The sequence below is a fragment of the Hyla sarda genome, chromosome 4 (genome assembly GCF_029499605.1).
Source record: "Hyla sarda isolate aHylSar1 chromosome 4, aHylSar1.hap1, whole genome shotgun sequence".
NCBI lineage: Eukaryota > Metazoa > Chordata > Amphibia > Anura > Hylidae > Hyla > Hyla sarda.
In genome coordinates this window covers 55109320-55126495 of record NC_079192.1, presented here as the reverse complement: position 1 = coordinate 55126495, position 17176 = coordinate 55109320, and the positions used below count along the sequence as shown (strand labels likewise).

The 17176-nt window shown below is 39.6% G+C and overlaps 1 protein-coding gene across 2 annotated transcripts in view; it reads right to left on the bottom strand.

Moving 5' to 3' along the window:
* The window catches only part of LOC130367949 (tumor necrosis factor receptor superfamily member 22-like), a 54353-nt gene that overhangs the window by 23014 nt on the left and 14163 nt on the right, over positions 1 to 17176 (bottom strand). The window contains exons 2-3 of one of the 2 annotated variants that reach the window (XM_056571004.1): positions 14451 to 14585; positions 4121 to 4223 (exon numbers count right to left, since the gene is read on the bottom strand). In XM_056571004.1, coding sequence (XP_056426979.1) covers positions 4121 to 4223; positions 14451 to 14522 — 175 coding nt within the window. In that variant the 5' untranslated portion in view covers positions 14523 to 14585. Of the gene's footprint in view, positions 1 to 4120; positions 4224 to 14450; positions 14661 to 17176 lie in introns of those variants that run through there. The other variant, XM_056571005.1, reaches the window with a different exon arrangement.

The following is a 17176-nucleotide window of genomic DNA, read 5'->3' as shown; positions in this document are numbered from 1 at the left end:
GAAAGAATCTGTTAGTAAGTCTTGTTTTGTGGTGCTTCCTCTTATATAGTTGATCCACTTGTTGGGTCAAAGAGAGCCTGAGTTTGGCCTGTGCATAGTTAGTGGGCCATAGCCCGTCCAACACCCGACAACCGGCAACGAGGTATCAAAGGCCTGGAGTGACTGACGTTGACAGGGAACAGAGAAGCATGAAAAATTATGTGAGGCTTGGGAAGAAGAAACAATATGGGTCACCTGTGTCAGACATATTGGGCTAAGTCCAACATGTAAGACTCTATTTTGCCATCTTTGTGTGTGTGATGTGTAAACTGCTTCATTCAAAGATCAGCTTTAAAATACATTAAATGGAGTTGCTTGAAATATGCTGACGCCAAATCCCGCATGTTTCCAATTCTACAATAACAAAAGGCCGATAATGAGAAAGTTTCAAAACAATCTAAGGGTACGTTCACACGGTCGGATTTGCTGCGTATTTGAAAGGGGGCGGGCTCTTCTCAGTTGTCCGCAGCAGATTTCTGCTGCGAAAAATCCTCTGCAGACCCTACTGACTTCAATGGGGCTTGCGGCGGATTTTCCACAGCAGAAATTACGCAGCGGAAAATCTGCTGCGGACAACCACCCGCCCCCTTTCAAATACGCAGCGGGAAACCCGCAAATAAATCCACCCATGTGAACGTACCCTTAGGCTAAGTTTCTACTTGTTTTTTTTGTGGCCTAAAAACTGCAAGAAAAAACGCCAGAAAAAACGCCACAGCATTTTCCTGTGTTTGACGTTTGACGTGAGGATTGGCCGGATGGTGGCAGCCAATCGCTGCTCTCAGCGGGAAATATGAATGAGTGAGGTGAATTCTATTCATATCAATGGCCTCTCCGCATAATAAAAGCCTCTCCGCATCTCAGGGATGAAGGAAGATCGCAGCGGGTGTCAGAAGTGACACTTGCTGTGATCTGTCCTTAACTGCAGGTACAACTGCTCCCAATATGGAGCACACTCTGTTCCATGCTGGGAGCTGTAGTACCTGCATTAATAGACAGATCGCAGCGAGTGTCACTTCTGACACCCGCTGTGATCCTCCTGTATAATGTATAGATGTGGCCGCTCTTCTATGGTCCCCTGCACTGACTTATATATATATATATATATATATATACACCTATTAATATTTCCCACAGAGAGTTGTGATTGGCTAGAACCATCTGTCCAATCATGGCTCTCTGTGTGAAATAGGAATATGTGTATAAATACGACAGTTCAGGGGACCATAGAAGAGCGGCCGGACGCATCTATAATACAGAAGGATCGCAACGGGTGTCAGAAGTGACACGGGTGATCTGTCAATTAGTACAAGTACTACTACTCCCATCATGGAAAAGTGTGTTCCATCCTGGGAGTAGTAGTACTACCTAAAAAAAATGTAAAAAAAATAACAAAAAATTTTTTTAAAACACACACACTACATTTTTATTATTGTCGGCTACATTTTAAGGTCCCTGCCCATCCACATAAATTGATCAGTTTTAAAAATTAATAAAAATGTTGTTATAAAAAAGATACATTTCATTAGATACAATTTTTTCCATCAATACTTGATGGTATCTCCTTCACTTTTTTGAATTGCTAAAGTCCAAAAAAGAATAAAAACTGGCTGCAAAAACGCCAAAGTTAAAACCCACATGTTGTTTTTCTTGGCGTTTTTTTTACTCCCATACTCTTCTTTGGAAGAAAAACGCCACGATTTCAGGGGAAAAAAAACGCCATAGGCTCAACATACTGCAACTTTGAAAAACCGCCAAGGAGCTAAAAAAAAGAGTGAAAAAACGCCAAAAGGATTAAAAAAGAGGAAAAAGAATTTCGTGATTTCTCATTGATTTACAGCTAACATCTGGCCGCAGTGTTTTTTTCAATGAAAAAATGCTGTGTGGGCCGTTTTGGCTTTTCTGGGAAAAAAACACACACACACACACAAAAAAAAAAAAAAGAAGTAGAAACTTAGCCTAAAAGTTACGGCCAAATCTCATGGTAAATGAGACCAGGTGGCCACACACATCAGCCTGTAGTGTGGTTTTCCACTGTGATTTTGAGTATTAAATAACGTTTAAATAATGCTCTATATGTGTCATATTGATTTAAGATACATATATGTATAACCTTTGTCTTTATATACTCATGTTGTTTATTACTCGTAACCAATAAATCTGCATAGTTAATAATACCTGTGTGTTATTTCATGATATTGCAAGACATACCGCCATACCGTAATTCAATGAGATCTTAAATATTCTGGGTAAATAGTCAGGCCCAGAGATATGAATTGCATTATAGATATTCAAGCAGTTCATAAGATCACACATATTAAATTACTGGTGACTGCAGGTCATGATGTCACAATGACGTAATGACCACCTGCCATAGCGGGATAGACACAACATTCATATGGGGGTCATCCTGTGGGGGGAACTAATCCTATATTCAGGGAGTTGCCCACAGGGATGATTTAAATATGAATAGTGGTCTCATCATGCATTATCTCCTCTCCCAAATTTAAGGAGGTCCGCACATGGGTCACCATCGTTTGTGATCAATAATACTGACAGATTTTGGTAGGTCCTACCAAGATCCGATAATACTGACATTATTTGGTAGATCCCACCGTGGATCAGATCAATAAAACTGACACCTGTACAATAAAGGTTTAAACACATCACTACCCTACCCTAGACCACCAGGGATCTTAAACCAAACCCCTCTCCCCCTCTCCCCTGCTCCCCCCTCTCAAAGAAACAAAGTCACCATGGATTCTTAAATTAAACTCTTCACTGCCCCAGACCACCAGAAGTGTTGATATTAACCCCTTCACTGCGCTAGAACTTGATGCTGTATAGTGTAATTTACCTGGACCATAGATGGCTCTGTATGTCTGGCTGCACTATGGTTTGTTGCTAGGAAGCTTTGTGTTAATGCTGTTGTCTATATATATATATATATATATATATATATATATATATATATATAAATATATATATATATATATATATATATATATATATATACATCTATACAGTATATATAAAACTCAACATGTGTGTGTATGTATGTATGTTCCACAAAAAACTTCCAAACGGCTAAAGATATTAACATGAAACTTGGCACACATGTTACTTATATGTCAACAACAAACATAGGATAGGTGATTTAACCCTTACTCACCCCCATTTGCCAGGGGCGGGGCTTATATTTAAAGTCCCATACAAGTCAATGGGAAACATATGTTACTGCATAACTTCCAAATGGCTGGAGATATTTCGATAATACTTGGTCACATGTTACTTATATGTCCACTTAAAATATAGGATAGTTCATTTAAACCTCCCATTTGTGAGGGTTGGGGTTTTTGTTTAAAGTCCCATGCAAATCAATGGGAAATATATGTTCCCATATAATTTCCGTATGGCTGGAGATATTTCAATACCTGGTGCACATATTACGGGTCGGGATAGGAGGACGGGATGGGAGGTCGGGATAGGAGGTCGAGATAGGAGGTCGGGATAGGAGGACAGGATATGAGGACGAGATAGGAGGTCGGGATAGGAGGACAGGATAGGAGGACGGGATAGGAGGTCTGGATAGGAGGTCGGGATAGGAGGTCGAGATAGGAGTATGGGATAGGAGGTTGAGATAGGAGGTCAAGATAGGAGGACGGGAAAGGAGGACGAGATAGGAGGTCGAGATAGGAGGTTGAGATAGGAGGACGGGATAGGAGGACGGGATAGGAGGACGGGATAGGAGGACGGGATAGGAGGACGGGATAGGAGGACGGGATAGGAGGATGTGATAGGGGTTCGAGATAGGAGGTCGAGATAGGAGGTCAAGATAGGAGGTTGAGATAGGAGGTCGGGATAGGAGGACGGGATAGGAGGACGGGATAGGAGGTCGGGATGGGAGGTCAGGATAGGAGGTCGGGATGTGGGGTTGGGATATGACAACAATATATGAGGACGGGATATGAAGTCAAAAGCTTCCTCCTTTGTTTATTTTCCTCTCCAACAAGGATTAGGAAGGAAAAACCGGGCAACGCCGGGTACTCAGCTAGTATATATATATAATTACTAAAGAGATTACCTGGGGGGCATCGCAAACACCTGATGTCTCCATTCATGTAATATATCTCTTCCGGATCGTAGTTCCTCTTCTCCCTCTTCACAGGTACCGCGAGAGTGATTGTCTGTGAAAAGACATAACCGAGTTAGAATTTTTCTCTAAAGTGTACAATAAACTAGTAATACACAGGAGTATGTTCCACTTTGAAATATATTTTATTACCAGATAGTCCCATCTTTATCACCATCTTATAGACTGTAGTTCCCCTTTCCCTGTGTGTAGGGTTTCTGGTAATGTTTCAAAATCTGATCAGTTTCCAAAAAATAACACAGTACAGTAAATAGAAAACAGAAAAGAAATGGAAAGTTACACAAAATGTCATTATAGTACATCTGATAATGTATGTAAGCCTTTTTACTGTACATCTGGTAACCCTGATGTCGGTTGTTTCCTACATTCGGGGCAGCACTATGTGGTCTAGGTAGCAAAAATAAAAAGAAAAAAAACCTTATGGACACCCAGCTCAAGATTAAGCTGTTTATAGAAAACTTTTGATGTGAAGCACAAGCATGTGGAAGGTATAGATGAGTTGGGTGAAGGATGTGGTAGCCCGCTTCACTCTCTGGTTTTGCACTGATACCCTGTCCGACCGAAACTGTTAACATGTCTGCGTGACATGTAAAAGGTTTTTTTTTTTTTATAAATTACACTTTAAATCATACTGCCCCTTATGAAATACAATTTGAAGAGCAGTTCTATTATATAAATTATGTTGCTAGAAAGATAGGTGATAGATAGATAGAGAGATATCCAAAACAGCAAAAAGCAGCACAACCCAAAAAATGAAGGGATAAGGTGGGTGCAGTCAGATCAGACCCGGTCACGGTCCGTCTATCGATGCATACAAAGAGGTTCCGCAGCACTCCAGGTGAATTAAAAAAAGGCGATTTATTTATCCCATGCAGAAAAAGGTGATACAATGTTTCACCGGTCTCACACTGGCTTTTTCAAGCATGCTTGAGAGATAGATGTGAGATAGATAGATATGAGATAGATAGATATGAGATAGATAGATATAGATGGATAGATATGAGAGATAGATAGATAGATATGAGATAGATAGATATAGATGGATAGATATGAGATAGATATGAGATAGATAGATAGATAGATAGATATGAGATAGATAGATATGAGATGGATATTAGATAGATAGATAGATAGATAGATAGATAGATAGATAGATATGAGATAGATAGATATAGATATGAGATAGATAGATATGAGATAGATATTAGATAGATAGATATGAGATAGAAAGATATGAGATAGATAGATAGATAGATATGAGGTAGATAGATAGATATGAGATAGATAGATAGATAGATAGAGATGGGATAGATAGATAGATAAAAAGAGAGTATGAAGCAGCACTACTTGTAAATATTTGGTGGGTGCCAGCATCTCAAATTTGATTTCCATAGATAAACAAACAAAAAAACAGCTACGCAGCACTCTAAAATTGGGAAAAGGGTGAAAAAACTATGATTTATTCAATACATGTTCCAGCAGCTGCTAAAACATGGATTAAATAAATACCAGTTTTTTCACCCTTTTACCAATTTTAGAGTGCTGCGTAGCCTTTTTTGTTTACATAGATAGATATGAGATAGATAAATTATAGATAGATATATATGAGATAGATAGATATGAGATATATAGATAGATATGAGATAGATAGGTAGATATGAGATAGATAGATATGAGATAGATAGATAGATAGATAGATATGAGATAGATAACAGATAAATAGATAGATATGAGATAGATATATAGATAGATATAAGATAGATATGACATAGATAGATATGAGATAGATAGATAGATAAAAATATCCCAGGAGAGCAGCACATATGAGATAGATAGCTATGAGATAGATAGATAGATAGATAGATAGAAAGATAGATATGAGATAGATAGATAGATAGATATGAGATAGATAGATAGATAGATAGATAGATAGATAGATATGAAATATATAACAGATAGATAGATAGATAGATAGATATGAGATAGATAGATATGAGATAGATAGATATGAGATAGATAGATAGATATGAGATAGATAGATATGAGATAGATAGATAGATAGATAGATATGAGATAGATAGATAGATATGAGATAGATAGATATGAGATAGATAGATAGATAGGAGATAGATAGATATGTGATAGATAGGAGATAGATAGATATGTGATAGATAGATATGTGATAGATAGATGGGAGATAGATAGATATGAGATAGATAGATATGAGATAGATAGATATGAGATAGATAGATAGATATGAGATAGATAGATATGAGATAGATAGATAGATAGATAGATAGATATGAGATAGATAGATAGATAGATAGATATGAGATAGATAGATAGATAGATAGATAGATAGATAGATAGATAGATAGATATGAGATAGATAGATAGATAGATAGATAGATATGAGATAGATAGATAGATAGATATGAGATAGATAGATACTGTATTACTTACACTCTGAAGAACAGTCTTGTATACATCAGAGTAGAATATATTACATAATCATTTCTAGTTAAACTGCATTCCTCAGACATGAGAAGTGAAGACAGAGGTCACGCCTGGTAATTTTACAACCATGAACTTCAGAATGAATATCCTATTACAGATGAACTTAGCAATAGATAAAAAAGCATAAGCATAGTAATATAACGATGAGCACATCTGTGGGGAGCCTGGCAGTGAGTGTTCTATTATTCTGTGAGTGCAGGACAAGACAAGTGGTGCAGAACAGGTTTAGTGCCAGTGTATATAGAGATCCTCAGGTGTTTGCATTCACCTCTGACTTGATCAGGTTTAGATTCCATCTGAGCATCATGTGAGGAGACAATGTGAAAACCCATGAAACATGGAGGTCTTAGACACTTTAAGATATCAGCCTGGTTGTATGAAAGATCCAGGGAGATGGAACTATTAGTCACAGGTTTCTGTCTGTCACATGGGTGGGGAAGACACCATCTTTGTCATATTTTCCTTCCCTGATCACTGCTAGTTGTGATCTAATAGCGTTTAATAACTATGATGCATGTCCGGTATATAGAGGAATGCTAGGATATCTCAAAACCATAGGAGGTATTCACATGAGATTTGGGGCATGTTGAGGTTTTTTGTGTGGGTCTCTCTTAGGGGGGTTGTGACAAGGTCAAAAAGAATTTTGCCACCTATGGAGTGGGGATTCCCCTCTTCCTCAGGGAGCCCCTTCATTGATTGTAATGCTGTTCAGCCTGGGTGCATCTCTGGGGAAGGGGGTACAAATTTGTCTGGCAACACACTTGGAGTGGCTGAGGGCGTGACCTGAAGTCAGTTAGGGACATATTTGGGAAATGTTTAGCTGTCATGTCAGGTAGGGAGTCACCCTAAACTAAACTCTGCTACTGTCCCTACCTGCTGGGAAAATCCACCCCTAATGGCGGCCCCCAACTGGGCGACGGTCCCTACGCTGGGCCAAGTGCACATAGGAGCATAAAGGAAATCAGACAAGCCAGGACAAACCAAACAGAAAATGCAGTACAAAGTGAAAACCAGAGACAGAACGCGAAACAGGCAGGGGTCAAATCAGGGGAGTCTCCTGTGCTGCTGCTGATATCCCGCCATTTGCCTATCCCAGTGATAGCAGCTGATAAACAGGTTTCTGAAGCTGAGGCCATGGCGGCCTCTCTGACAAGACTTCAGTTGTATAAGTTATCTACACAAAGTCAGATTATCTATTAACCCATGTGCTCGTTTTACCGCTTTATGGCACATGACTGCGTAAGGCTGTGTTCACACTTTGAGGTTTTTTATTGCAGTTATTAGATGCAAAGCCAGGAACAGATCATAAATGGAAGACAAATATATAAAAAAAATACTTCTCTCTTGGAATCCGTTCCTTGCTTGGTGTACAATTGTTGCAATAAAAAATCTGAACATGTGAACACAGCCTAAGGGGTTTTTGCTAAATCTGAAGGGTGTCGGGACCCGTGTACGTCTTTACATTAGGAAGTGCTTTAGGCTTCCATCATATAGAGAGGTTGTCTAGCAATCTGTTTACAGGAAAAGGCAGGGAAAGTTAACCTTGTTAGCAAATGTGTTAGCTTCCCCTGCCTTTTCCTGTCAGTGCTTCTTTTATACACTTCATTTAAATTTGTGCCATTTTCTAGCACGTTTTGATGCTTTTTTGGTGCTTTTTTTTAATGTTAATACAGAAAAATAGCGTCTCAGCTACAAAAAACTTGCCTAAAGAAGTCACCTACATAAAAGAAGACTCCTATTGATTTCAGTGAAAGGAATAAAAAAAAAGCAAAAAATAAAACAAAAAAACACAGAAATGCCCAAAAAAGGGACATTACTCTAAGGGTACGTTCACATGGGCGGATCCCCAACACAGATTGCGCTGCGGATCCGCCGCTGAAGGACTGTATGCTGCCTTTACAGGTGCCTGCTCGGAGACACACTGCGATGTGCGAGTCGCCGCGCGCATGCACAGTAGACTCGCACATCGCGGCTGCTCTCGGCCTAGTACATAGAGAAGGGGGAGCGGTCATGATGTGCGCGAGTACACCGCACATACGCGGCAACTCACACATTGCAGCAGTGTCTGCTCTTAGTGGCTGATTGCCGCTCCGAGCAGGCACATCTAAAGGCACCCTGTAGGGATCCTTCAGTGGCGGATCTGCAGCATAAAATACGCTGTGGATCCGCTCAATTGAACGTACCCTAAAACAGTTTTTCTCAACCAGGGTGCCTCCAGCTGTTTCAAAACGACAACTCCTAACATGTCCGAGAATGCTGGGGGTTGTAGATTTGAAACAGCTGGAGGCACCCCTTGTTGGAAAACACTGCTCTAAAATACAGCTTGTTTTGGAAAACATGCATTTTATAAGTCTTCTCCTATTGAAATAAATGGGAGATGATTTATATGTAATCCTTTTGTACCGACATCATACAAATAATCAGTACAACAGCACCATCGGTATACAAAGTAAAAATAACATTTTAAAATTATCATTCAAAAAGATATACAATAAAGTAAATGTCTAGTTTACAAGACAACAAGACATTGGGGGAGATTAATGAAATCCTGTATTGAAGAAGAGTGGTGCAGTTGCCCATAGCAACCAATCAGATTGCTTCTTTCATTTATAAAGAGGCCTGTGAAAAATGAAAGAAGCAATCTGATTGGTTGCTATGGACAACTGCACCACTCTTCCTCAGCGCAGATTTTGATAAATCCCCCCCCCCCCCCATTATGCCATGAAGTCGAGAAAGCGAAGAGCAGTACGAAAAAAAAGAAGAAAAAAAAAAAACACCAAAAATAAGTTGGGTGAATATTTAGCCTAAAGTCACAAAGAGTTAAAAGACTGTCACATTCATGTCCACGAGTAATGTTTATGTAGCTCTAGTAGAGTGTTTCCAAACCAGGGTGCCTCCAGCTGTTGCAAAACTACAACTCCCAGCATGCCCAGACAGCCAAAGGCTGTCTGGGCATGCTGGGAGTTGTAGTTTTGCAACAGCTGGAGGCACCCTGGTTGGGATAACACTACTCCAGTACATGGTTTCCACCAGTTTTCCATGGGCTAAACCTTATACAATTATCACTGTGTTAGGTATGTAAAATCCTTGCCACACCTATGCCTACCTATACTGATACAACGTTCCGGGCACGTTGCTCAGCAGCTAGGTTTTTAGAATTCATAATCTCCATTGTGAACTGCGCAATACAGAATGACTCGGCTAATTTTTTTTTTTTCATTTGTAGAACTGGCCGAAATTTCCCGTATGTCGCAATTTGTAAAAACCTTAAAATGTGCCCCAGTTTATGGGCATACAGTGTGACTAACAAGTTCTATTGTACTTTTATCATTGCTAGAGGTTAAAGGTCATTGGTGAACATTTTGTACTAGTATTTGCAAGCAGACGGGGCAAGTTATTCAGAAAACAAAAAATTGGTAAGAGCCAACCCCAACTGGAGGTAACTCCAAGCCAACCCGGTAACTTCATACAGCTCTCTCTACGTATGTATATATATATATATCTTTATTTATACACATATACCCAGCACTGCTCATAGATTCCAACAGCCAGCACTTACTTAAAACCATTAAAGAGGTACTCCAGGAAGGTATGCATATAAAAAAAAGCTCTAAAGCCACCACACTACCTGGATATGTTCCCTGTAAACCATCCTGCCTGAGATGCATGGCGGCTCATGTGGCCCCTGTTGTCTTTGGTTGCTTGATGTTCTTTACCCTCCTTCCCTCCCCTTGCCTCATAGATACTACATTTCCCAGGAACCATTGCAGCTCTGCTCTGCAGTTCAGCTCACTCTCTGAGAGCAGCCCCCACCCTTCTGCTCTGAGCAGCAGAGAGAGGTTCAGTGTCTTATTGGCTGAAACTGCACACACCTCACCTTCAGCACTAAAGGGAGAATGACTCATCAGTGCATGGCAGAAACCACATGGTCTGTGTCTCTTAGGGGGATGGGGCTGCTTTCAGAGAGGGGCTTGGACAGAGACACAAAGGATGGCAGGATGACGTATTTTTCTCACTCCCTGCATGGAAGTGACAACTGAAAGAGGGGGAACTGCTCTATATAGCTAATAAATAATATTTAGACAGTTAAATAGGTTGATGAGAGGAAAAGGATGGGTTATGGCTTTAGTTCCCCAGAGTACACCTTTAAATCAGGTGATATATACACTGCTCAGAAAAATAAAGGGAACGCTAAGATAACACATCCTAGATCTCAATGAATGAACTAATTGTATGAAATACTTTCATCTTTACATAGTTGAATGTGCGGACAACAAAATCACAAAAATGATCAATGGAAATCAAATTTATCAACCCATGGAGGTCTGGATATGGAGTCACACTCAAAATCACAGTGGAAAACCCCACTACAGGCTGATCCTACTTTATGTAATGTCCTTAAAACACTTAAAAATGAGGCTCAGTAGTATGTGTGGCTTCCACGTGCGCAAATTTTTTTTGCAAATATCGGCATTTTGCGATTTCGGGAATATTTAGACTATAGTGCGCTATATTCGTAATGACGAATATAGTTTTTTTCTTTTTTTCACATGCGAATTTTATGCGTATTTTCCATGCACATTTTTTTTTTTTTCGTTTCACATGCAAATTTTTATGCAAATTATTACGTGCATTTTCGCATGGGAAAAAAAGTGAATGAACATAGGGAATATGCGAATTTCGCGAACATAGGACGAATAATCGTCAATATATTCGCAAAATATTGTGAATTCGAATATGGCCCCTGCTGCTCATCACTACTAATAAAGTGTAAAAAAAAGTTTAATAAAAGAAAAAAAAACACACACATTAACGCCTTCCTTATTAAAAGTTTAAATAACCCCCCTTTTCCCAAATTCCATATAAAAAAATAAAAACATTATAAAAATAACCATATGTGGTGTTGCTGCATTTGTAAATGTCAGAACTATAAAAATACAATGTTATTTAAATCGCACAGTCAATGGCGTATACGTAAAAAAAATACCAAAATCCGAAATTGCGTATTTTTGGTCACTTTGTATACTTTAAAAAAAAATGTATAAAAAACGATCAAAAAGTCCCATCAAAACAAAAATGGTACCGATGAAAATTTCAGATCATGGTGCATTAGTCCTCATTGGGGAAAAAAAAAGGTATAGGGGTCAGAAGAGTAAATTTTAAACCTACTAATTTCCGTGCATAAAGGAATAATTTTATAACAGTAGTAACCCAAAATCAAACCTATATAAGTAGGGTATCATTTTAACCCCTTAAGGACCCGGGCTTTTTCCGTTTTTTCATTTTCAATTTTTCCTCCTTAACTTTAAAAAATCATAACTCTTAAAAATTTTCACCTAAAATTATATATAATGGCTTAATTTTTGCGTCACTAATTCTACTTTGTAATGACATTAGTCATTTTACCCAAAAATCTACGGTGAAACGGGAAAAAAAATCAATGTGCGACAAAATTGATGAAAAAACACTATTTTGTAAGTTTTGGGGGCTTCTATTTTTACGCTGTACATTTTTTGTCAAAAATGATACCTTATCTTTATTCTGTAGGTCCATACGGTTAAAATGATACCCTACTTGTATAGGTTTGAATTTGTATCACTTCCGAAAAAAATCATGAATACATGCAGGAAAATTTATACGTTTAAAATGGTCATCTTTTGACCCCTATAACTTTTTTATTTTTCTGTGTTCAGGGCGCTTTGAGGACTCATTTTTTGCGCCGTCATCTGAAGTTTTTAGCGGTACCATTTTTGTTCTGATCAGACTTTTTGATCACTTTTTATTCACTTTTTTGTGGTATAAAAAGTGATCAAAAATGCGCTATTTTGGACTTTGGAATTTTTTTGCGCGTACGCCATTGAACGAGCGGTTTAAAAAGCGGTATATTTTTATAAATCGGACATTTCCGCACGCGACGATACCACATATGTTTATTTTTATTATTATTTACATAATGTTTTTTTTATTTTTGGAAATGCCGGGTGATTTAAACTTTTATTAGGGGAAGGGATAATTGAAAGGGTTAATGATTTTTTTACACTTTTCTTATGCAACATTATAGCTCCCATAAGGGGCTATAACATTGCATTTACTGATCTTTTACACTGATTGATCCATCTCCATAGGAATGGATCAATCAGTGTTTTAGGCGATTGAATGCTCAAGCCTGGATCTCAGGCTTGAAGCATTCATTCGGCGATCGGACAGCGCAGGAGAAGGTAAGAAGACCTCCTCCTGTGCTACAGCTGTTCGGGATGCCGCGATTATACCGCGGCGATCCCGAACAGCTCCCTGAGCTAGCCGGGCACTTTTACTTTCGTTTTTAGCCGCGCGGCTCAGCTTTGAGCGCGCGGCTAAAGGGTTAATAGCGCGCGGCACAGCGATCAGTGCCGCGCGCTATTAGAGGCGGGTCCCGGCTTCACTATGACGCCGGGCCCGCCGCGATATGATGCGGGGTCACCGTGTGACCCCGCGTTATATCGCAGGACCGGGACCCATGACGTATGCATACGTCATGGGTCCTTAAGAGGTTAATCGTATGAACCTACAGAATAAAGATAAAGTGTCATTTTTACCGAAAAGTAGCAACGGAAGCCCCCAAAAGTTACAAAATGCCATTTTTTTTTCAATTTAGCCCCATCTACATCTAAAGTCACAGTGGGCGGTCAATTAAAAATGATAAGAATGTTGTGAGGTTTGATGTCGTACTTGCCCACTGGAAGTCAGTGGTAGCATAAAGCTAGAACCTAACATGAAGAAGTATTTGGTAAATATGTACCTTGTTTGTTTATGTTGTTTTTAAATAAATGCTAAGGCTGACCCCTACACATTTTGGTATTTTGGTGTGATGCCTTTTTCTTTCGGAAAGGGGGAGATGGAAAGGTTTTTTGATAGGAGCTAGGTCAACCAGTGTGCCTCCAGCTGTTGCAAAACTACAACTACAACTTTCAGCATGCCCGGACTGCCATAGGCATACAGGGTTAAATTCTGCATCAGATAAACCGAGTGTATTCCTTGGTTTGCTGATGCAGAGGAGTGCAGTAGGCCTAAAATTCTGCTACAAATACATTTATTACAATTATTCAGATAATAATACTAATAATTATAACAAAAAAATCATCACAATGATTATTAATACTATTAAAAAATCTTAATAGTAATAGTAAAAAAAATCTTATTATTATTAATAATAATATTAATAATAAAATAATACATATCATATATTATGGTATAATATAATGATAATATAATCATAATAAAACTGTTGTTATTATTAATAATAATAATAATAATAATGATCAATATTATATATTATAACAATATTATTATCATTATTATTATTAGAGATCCAAGTAGAAGCCACTGTGTAGCCACTGGTTGCAGTGAGCTACCGTATATACTGAATTGCTGTATCAATTGTTTGTATCTGCACTAAACTGATTGTTTCTATCTGTTTTATTTCATTTTACATTCTCTCTGTGTGTTTTTAATCTGTTTTGTTATACGTATCATCATCAGTATATTTTTCCCCCATACAGCCTCTTATTTGTGTATACATACATATATATATATATGTTGTGTGTGAGATAAAAAAAATGGTTTAAAAAAACAAAGAAAGCATAAAGTAATAAAGTATACATACATATATATATACATATATACATATATATACATATATGAATGTCAAATTTACATTCACATACACAAAAAAATCTATTGGTGTGAACTGCTAGTATTTACTTACCAGCAGGGAGAAGAGGAATGCCAGGGTCATAACCGGTAACAGTGTATCCGTCTTCGCCCCATATGGGGCCATGGGCAACTAATCTTAAGATTTTATCCAGCAATTCCCTTAGTAGAAGTCCAGTAGACCAATGTTCTGTAAATCAATAGACAAGTGTTCAGTAGTTCAGCAGAATAGTGCTCTGTAGTTCAATAGACAAGTGCTCCGTAGTCCAGCAGAACAAATACTCCTCTGAAGTATCCGGGTATGGCCTATTTATAGACATAGCCACGCCCACAAGAACACCATAGAAAACGTAAGAGCTCCCACTGCTGGCAGTTATATATAGTTTCTCCCCTAGTTGTAGCAATTTAGTATTTGCTGTCAAGAATAATTACTTTTTAGGTTCCTCTGACCCCAATTTAAACTTTTCAAAAGTGGAGCCGTTTCTCCTCTTAGCAATTCAGCCTTTAGAATAACACAATGTTTGCCAGGTAGTAGTGGTTTCCTAATGATCAATGTCTGTCTGTAATGTAGTTGGGGGGGACAGTGCTACGGTTCCTGCCTACTTGGACGACCCTAGATAGTGGCCCCAACTAGGTGATGGTCTCTACTCTAGATAAGTGTTCAGGGCCTGGCCTAAGGATACAAGGGGTAGTCAGACAGACTGGGTAAGAACCACACAAACTTGGCAGGACACAACTAGTTAGAATACATTCTGGGGTCAGAACCAGAGGGTAACATCAGGGCAGAAAGGAAATTGTGAAGTAACATCAAAGGCAAAATCAGCAGCCAGAAAAAAGATCAATAAGAGACAGGAAGTCAGAGATCTAGGAATCCAAACCCAATGGAAAATCCAATCACAGGCATCTGTACTCAGCAAAGCGCCAGCAAAGGGAGGCAGTGCTGGTTTCCATGACTATAGAGCAGCGCCATTAGTGCCACAGTAAATGCCACAAGCAGATCACTGCTGGAACATGGAAAGATAAATACATTACACTGCCACAATTTACATGTTAGTATTTATCCCAAATTTAATGTCCAAAAAGGGGATATTCACTAAGTTTAATGTTTGGGCTGTTGTTATTTAGATGTTTCGCGTATGACAACAATTTAATCTTGAGTCTTCCAGATAAAGATTTCGTCATCTATATATCGTCAACACAAGTGACAGGGAATGAGACTGCCCCCCTCTAATACTTTAAGTACTGTATCTGCATTGAATCTTTGGTGTATGATGGGAGATTATATACATACAATGCAAAGTCTTCAGACCCTTTCACATTTTGTTATGTTGTGGGGGTGACCAGGGAGACTGGTCAGGGTTAAAAGAAAGGTGAAGGAAACAAAGTGCAGGGATATTTTATATTGCTTTTGACCTTAGGCTGGGCTAAAGGCTCACCATCAAACAAGGCAATGAGCCTAAGCATACAGTCAAGATGACCCAGAAGTAGGTTAAAGGACAAGCTGTTAGTGCAGAAGGTAAAGTTATATAGGTTTGTAAATCACTTCCATTACCAATGCTGCTTAGAAACAAGCTTTTTCTGCATTCTTCTGTCTGACAGGAAATTCAGCTGTTCCAGGTTTTCATGACTTGCGACCCCCTATTCAAGCTGTTATCAGCAGCATCCCGGGGCCGTGACATGACAATTACCCAGAAAACCCCTGTGCTGCAGAGAGCTCCCTGTGCTCGGCCTTAGCTCCTCCCTCTGTTCTGCAGTGATTGGCTGAGCAGCACTGCCTATATGCCGGCTGATTCAGATCATAGCAGCCCCAGAAAACAGGCTGATTCTCTCCCCTCTCCTTGCTAATATTTTTACACTGATAACGGAGGAGAGGGGGGAGGGGAGGGAGTTGCCAGCGTAGAGCTGTCACACTGAGAATGGAGGGGAGGGAGAGCAGGAGAGTAGAGCTGTCACACTGAGAATGGAGGGGAGGGAGCTGCCAGCATAGAGCTGTCACACTGAGCACTGGGGATAGAGGAGTGCAGGGCAGAGAAGAGGGGAGGTGATTGGGCCACTGTAAAGCTGTTTCACTGAGAGGAGGAGGGGGAGGGAGTGATTTTACAGTGTAAAACTGCAGCTTCATCTCCAGGGTCCCTCTCTCTGAGCACTGAGATTACATTTTGTTTCCTCGTGGCCACCCTGCTGTATAGGGCTATGATTGGAGCTCAGTGTTATGTGGCCACCCTGCTGTATAGGGCTATGATTGGAGCTCAGTGTTATGTGGGAGTGGACTAGCAGAGCTGTGGGAGTGGCTAACATAAGTTAGGGGTGGTAACAAGCTCTCTGCTCAGGCAGCTGAGAGTAGGAAATGTAAGCAGTGCATGCAGGGAAATGTAGTCTTTGAGATCACAGGCATAGCCACCATAACCAGGAAGTAACTGGAATTTATGAGCTGAATAGCCGGTGAATGGGGTCCGGAAAAAAATCACAAACATGTCAGAGAGGTGGTAGGTGAATATACTATGGAATGGCTAGGTTTTTTTTTTTTCTTTGCTGCATGGGATATCTTCTTTAAGGACAACAGTGTGAATTTCCTTTAGTGGCTCAGCCACAGCTATCAGGATCCAGATTGGTATGCGGGGAGGACACGGGTGGATCCTCTGTGTCAGTGAGGTGATGGCGTGGGCCGTAACAGGGGAACGGAATCTAAGGGGTTACTGGTTTTCACCAGAGCCTGCCGCAAAGCGGGATGGACTTGCAGCGGCAGGTAACCCCCAGGTCGTTCCACCCGATAGCGACTCA